This window comes from Solanum pennellii, chromosome 7 (genome assembly GCF_001406875.1).
Source record: "Solanum pennellii chromosome 7, SPENNV200".
NCBI lineage: Eukaryota > Viridiplantae > Streptophyta > Magnoliopsida > Solanales > Solanaceae > Solanum > Solanum pennellii.
In genome coordinates, this window is record NC_028643.1 from 14,971,780 (window position 1) to 14,977,705 (window position 5,926).

General features: G+C 36.7%; 1 protein-coding gene and 1 non-coding gene across 2 annotated transcripts; both read right to left on the reverse strand.

The window, feature by feature from the left end:
* Positions 1–4,351: 4,351 nt before the first annotated feature.
* LOC114077956 lies at positions 4,352–5,338 on the reverse strand. The gene is given in 1 exon segment (XM_027918356.1): positions 4,352–5,338. A coding segment is annotated over 1 exon segment (93 nt). The 5' UTR covers positions 4,480–5,338; the 3' UTR covers positions 4,352–4,386.
* On the reverse strand, positions 4,388–4,460 carry TRNAE-UUC. The gene has a single exon. It is a non-coding gene; the product is annotated as a tRNA-Glu (tRNA).
* Positions 5,339–5,926: the final 588 nt, after the last annotated feature.

Consider the following 5,926-nt stretch of genomic DNA (forward strand, 5'->3'; position numbering starts at 1 on the left):
GACGGTATACAATGTTGTTGTATTGGGCCCTTAATTATCTGTCAATTCTGTATTCTGGGCCTAAGCTTGTTAGGGCGTAGCTTAGCACTATATATAAACGCTATGGCAAACCCTATTCTGTATTCTGTTCTTGCCTCACCATTATAAAACTGCTCCCCCTCTTCCCCGTGGACGTAGCCAATTTATTGGTGAACCACGTAAATCTGTTGTCTTGTTTTTCGCATTTATATTTTCTCGTATTATCTCGAATTCCGCACAACAAGCATGAAAAAAAAGAGGAATAAATATTTGAAAGAGAGTGAGGTGAGTTTTTCTCACGGTCCTACCCTGTCCTTAGTGACACCCACACTAACCCTCTATGGGATCTAACGACTTGATCCGTGGTTATTCAAAAGGCACCTCTTGTGGAATCTCAAAATTTTAAAAAATTTGATGCCAAATTAAAACTTGAGGAACACATGAAATTGCGTATATTTGATTTGATATAGGCTGACATCAGCCCGCCATAATGGGACATCTCCCGCTAAGACAATGCGCTATAGTTCCTGCGTGGAAGCTATAGCAGGTTGATGGATCAGACCCTAGATAAAACGATGTATTTTATTTTCCTTCCAAATTTGGGAAGAAGAAAAATATGGAGGGTTACTCCAAAAATGCTCTTAAGTCACTCTAAGCTCGAGAACAATGGAGGGGAGAGATTTCACTGCATAGGAGAGGTAAATGATTTTTTATTTACCCTCATCAGAATCCCCCCCCCCTACAGAGCCAGAAGTCCAGAAGCCTATGATTGTTCAACAAGTGCTTGGCGTCCATGTAAGCTGGGTTTTTCTTAACTGAGTAGTTACACCTATACTTACTTTTATAATATCTAGTAGATTATCGGGAGATTTCATGCATAGACCTTCGTACGGTGGATAGTTGAATGTATAGTTAGTTGTGGTTTAGGTTGATGATAAACTTGATTAGTTATATTGAAATTATCATGTTTGTTTGGTGTTATCATATGGAAGGTAATTGTTGGTGATTGAATTGTGATTAGGAAATATTTTGGAAGGAATTCTCTTAAGTAGGTGATGGTTGTTTATTTTTAATATTGATTATGAAGGCTTCTTGGACGACCGAAAAAGCACTTTTGGTAGTTGTTTTAGCTTTGGTTTTGAAGTAGTGACATGGAGTTCAAAGAAGCAGTAGGCTATAACTATGTCAACTTCTAAGGAGGAGTATACAACAACAAGTTTAGTAGCACTACAAGCTTTATGTCTACAAAAACTACTTGCAGATTTTAGTTACGAGCAAAAAGAGTCTACTAAAATTTTTCCTAATATCAACAATTGCTATGGCTAAGAGTCCATATTTTTATGGGAGAAGCAAGCACATGGTTATGAAATATCACTTCATACGGACATTGGTAGCTAATGGAATAATACTCCTGAAATTTGCGGCACAAACGAGCAAGCAACAAATATATTTATGAAGTCTCTTCCTTAGGCTAAGAATGAATTTTTCAGGCCGCAGTTGGGAGTGTGTGATTTTTAATCAAAAGGGAAGTGTTAGTTGACTTCAAAAGTCATTAAGTTATTGTCAATATTTTTAGGAGTCTCTTACGTATTCAGATTACTAGTATTAGGAGTCCTAATTTAGTTGAAGTTACTCAAAATATTAGTAGGTCATGGGATAGTGCTCTCTTAGATTGTTGTTTTCCAAATAATATTTTAAGTCTTGTACGTTAGTTTTTGTTAGGACAAAAAATAAGCAGGTGTAACGCGGAAGCTAGCAAAATAATCCTCGAAAGATCACGAGTAAGAAAATAAATCAGAAATATGTTAAGAAGTCCCATATCCGTAGAGGGATGAAAATTTTGGCACAACCCAATTTAGAATCGTGACCGACGCTAAGGAGAAGAGTTCCAAAGCAAGCCTTAACTAGAACTCTACAGAAAATCGAATAGAGTTTCCTCTGTTTTTGGGCCTATCCTGAAATTACATGTGATAAAAATCAATAAACGCAGCCAACCAATCTCATCATTTTCCCACCTTATTCATCAATAAGCTATTTAAAGAGTAAAAAATACTAATTCCAACTCCAAAACATAAGTCTTATACTAGACACCAGTTTACAATACGAAAGAATAATCATAACTTCTAATAGAAGAAATGACTATGGGTAACCTCAGAAATTCACTTTCATTTATATCATATCTTATATCTGGGAGGTTTCCAAGGATGAATCATGTAATCAGAGTGACCTTCTCTTTAAGAAGTAACCAATAACATGAACTCCTCATAAAGGAGTTAACTTTTTATATCAGTAGATCCCTACTCGAGGGATATCTGTAATGATATACTAGTTTTATCTTTCTACTAGCAAGGGATTTATCAGTAATCGGTAATTACAAGGTGCACCAGGTCTAACGATTCGCCGTTAGCTACGGGATTCATTAAGGTCTACTCCTATTTATATTCTTCTTGTAATCAGTAAAAGCATTTCAAAATCAAACAGAGCATTTAAATCTTATCAAATCATATCATTTCATGGTTCAACAATCACCTGTCAAAATACTATTTCTTAAATAAGTGTAAAACCTTTACAATAATAGTAACCATATTTTGTAAGAATGAGATCATCCCAAATAATCTTTTCAGTATCATATCTAGTAAAAGACTTGTCCCACATGCAAGTTCAAAACATTCAGTAACACATTTACTAAACCATGTGAAATCATGCAAATTATAAAGCATCAATTGTGGTAAGATTACTACTCACAATACTTGTTTTGAGATTCCAATCTTGTCACCTCAAGTAATCTGTACGACTTTCATTCGATCAACCTATATTCACATCATATAAATATCATGTTAAATCTCCTTGTTAGAGATATCATGATCTAATTTACTATACACAATACCCAAGGTTACGGTTCACCCCTCACTCGCCAATGCATATTTATTCATTTGCCACCTCATATTTGTCATTTAGTTTGTCAGTCAATCAATTTTCAGCAACAAAGAGTCATAATTCAAATATTTCTGTTTGAAACTTTCACTAACTAATTCACTATAAAAGTTTGTGTTCATTGCAGCCCACTATACTTAAACACCAACTCAATTTAAGCAGCACAAAGTAATTCAACAGTGAGATTAGGAGTATCTTAGCGTTAGTAGAATAAAAATCTTCATTTGTCCATGGGTATTCTCATATCAAAATCAATTGAAACTCATATTCGAATTATCAATGTCACATTAACCTAACCCGTGATAATACATTATACTCATGTCAATGAACTGAAATAAAGTACCTTGAAATCCATATTTATAACAGTAGAGGTTCAACTTCTTCTTTTTCTTTTTCGTGATGAACTTGATCTGCATGCTCCTTCACAGAACGAGAAGACAGGAAGGCTTTTTTTTTTTAATTCAAGAGTTGTTGTGTAAAGATTTTTAACTCCCAAAATCCCTTCATCTAAATTTGTATCCCTAGATACGTTCAGATGGGCTAAGGCCCACTTGTATTTCTTTTTTTTTCTTCTTTGGCTAAAGACTAATATGTCCTTGCTTAAATACAGGACATTAAAAATTTAGTCTCCTTATATAGACTTGGACAAACCTCCCTTCATGACCTAGCTTTGGGGTTGAGTTAGGCTCGGGTGTCACATTTTTATATTGTATCTCCATTTATATTTCACTGATGTTGGGACCTTATTTAGAGTGTTCACGCTCAAGTTAAGGCCTGGGGGTGCGGGGAGTGTTAAGAAGTCTCAAATCTGTATAGGGATGTAAATTTGGTCTCCTTATATGAACTTGGACAAACCTCCCAGCATGATCTAGCTTTTAGAGTTGAGTTAGGCTAAGGTGTCATATCTTGACAAAATATATCGAAAACACAAAGATTTAACGTGGTTTGGTCAATCGACCTACGAACACAAAGGAGATGAACAATCCACTATATAGACATGAGAGTAAAAAATATAGAGAGAAACAACGTCAACCAATTCACTCGAAATACAAGGAGGTATGCAAAATTCTCCTCCATAACCAGAACTCTCAAAACCCTAGGCCTACATTGTGAATAATAAATATGTTAAAAGGTACAAAACTATATTTATAGAGTCCTAAAACCTTTCCTACAAGAAAATGACTTGTAAAATATTAATAAATTTTCCTAAAAAGAAAACTTTTTTATGGTAAGGAATCAAAACAAATCTCTCTCTTGGTCTGAAAATCAGAAAAAATAAATTTGTCAACCTTCTTCACATAATATTTAGGATCTTGCATCTCTTCTCCATAATGTTCTCCACAGTCCGTCCCCATTAACCGCTCGGGCATCGACCCAGGAAGAATCAATTTTCAACTTATTGGTAATCCATGATCAATTTCCTTTCGTAGTACCCTACCCCCAGGGGAATTCGAATCCCCGATTTCTCCTTGAAAGAGAGATATCCTAAACCACTAGACGATGGGGGCCAAGCCTTTCTACCTCCATTCAGAGTTCTAAGGATTGACCAATTGAATAGCACTATTTCGAATGAAAACTACCCTTTAGGGGGAAGGTGAAGTGTAAGAGAAGCACTAAACCTTTGTTGACTGCCATTTTCAGATACTATTGATTTAGCAAATGAAATGGTAACACTGAGTCTATCCAATAACCTACTGTACTGATTGGCCACCTTCTTGTCGGTGATTAGGATATCATCACCAAGAAGGGCATAATCAACAAACGGGGTGCTTCGTAGCGGATAAGCCTTCAAAGTCGCCAACCACACTATATAGTGATGGGACAGCGAGAACAGTGACCATGAACCGTAGGTTCGATTCCTACTTGGGGAGATTTTTTAGTTATCGCCTTTCTGACCTAGCGCTTGCCTCCGGTGGTGTTCTTCTCCTTTCTTTCTAAACTAGCAGAATCATCAAATCTACATTTCGACACAGAGAACCTCTCTGAAACAATTTCTTCAACAAAATTCTTCATTACTGTCAAAAAGGTTTGTGTCTAGAACTACACCCGCCCAAGATGAACACCTATGTCTAACCTGGATCCATAATTGATTCGTGGATCTAATATCACTTGTTAGGACAAAAAATAAGCAGGTGTGACGCGAAAGCTAACAAAACACCTCGAAGATCATGAGTAGAAGACAAACAAGAAATATACCAAAACACATAAAGATTTAACGTGGTTCGATCAATCGACCTACGTACACAAAGGAGATGAGAAATACACTATATAATCATGAGAGTACAAAATATAGAGATAAACAACCTCAACCAATTCATTCGAAATACAAGGGGGTACGCAAAATTCTCTCCCATAACCACAACTCACAAAATCCTAGAACTACATTGTGAATGCCAATAAGGTTAGAAGAAACAAACATATATATATATATATATATATATATATATATATATATACACACACACACACACACACACACACACACACACACACACCTCCAACAACTTATAGTCTTGGAGAATAGAGGAACATGTATGGTTCCCAAGGTTAAGGCACCAAAGACGGAGGGACAGGTCCGACTGACAGCCATGCAGCTCGAGAGGGTCGACAAGAGAAAGAGGATGACATCTGCAGCTACCATTTCAAGTTCGGCAGAAGACAATGGTGCTGAGAAGCCCTTGCCACCGTGCGCGAAGAAGGTTCCAAGAGGGAACACTGTCGTGATGAAAAAGAAGCCACCGAGGCACTTGCCTCCTACGAAGGAGGACTCTCATTTTTAAATCATCCGTCCAACAATCAAGCAAAGTAGTAATACAAGCCTTCTTCTAAAGTTCTCTTTTTCCCTTTCTAAGTCTTTCTTTACATTCTCTTAGCGTTCCGAGTCTTAAAGGCTTACTTGAGCTTACAAGATCGTGAAAGATTCGTGAGTAAGTTGTCGAGTGCCGCACGGAGCCTTAGCAAATTTCCTAGGTCC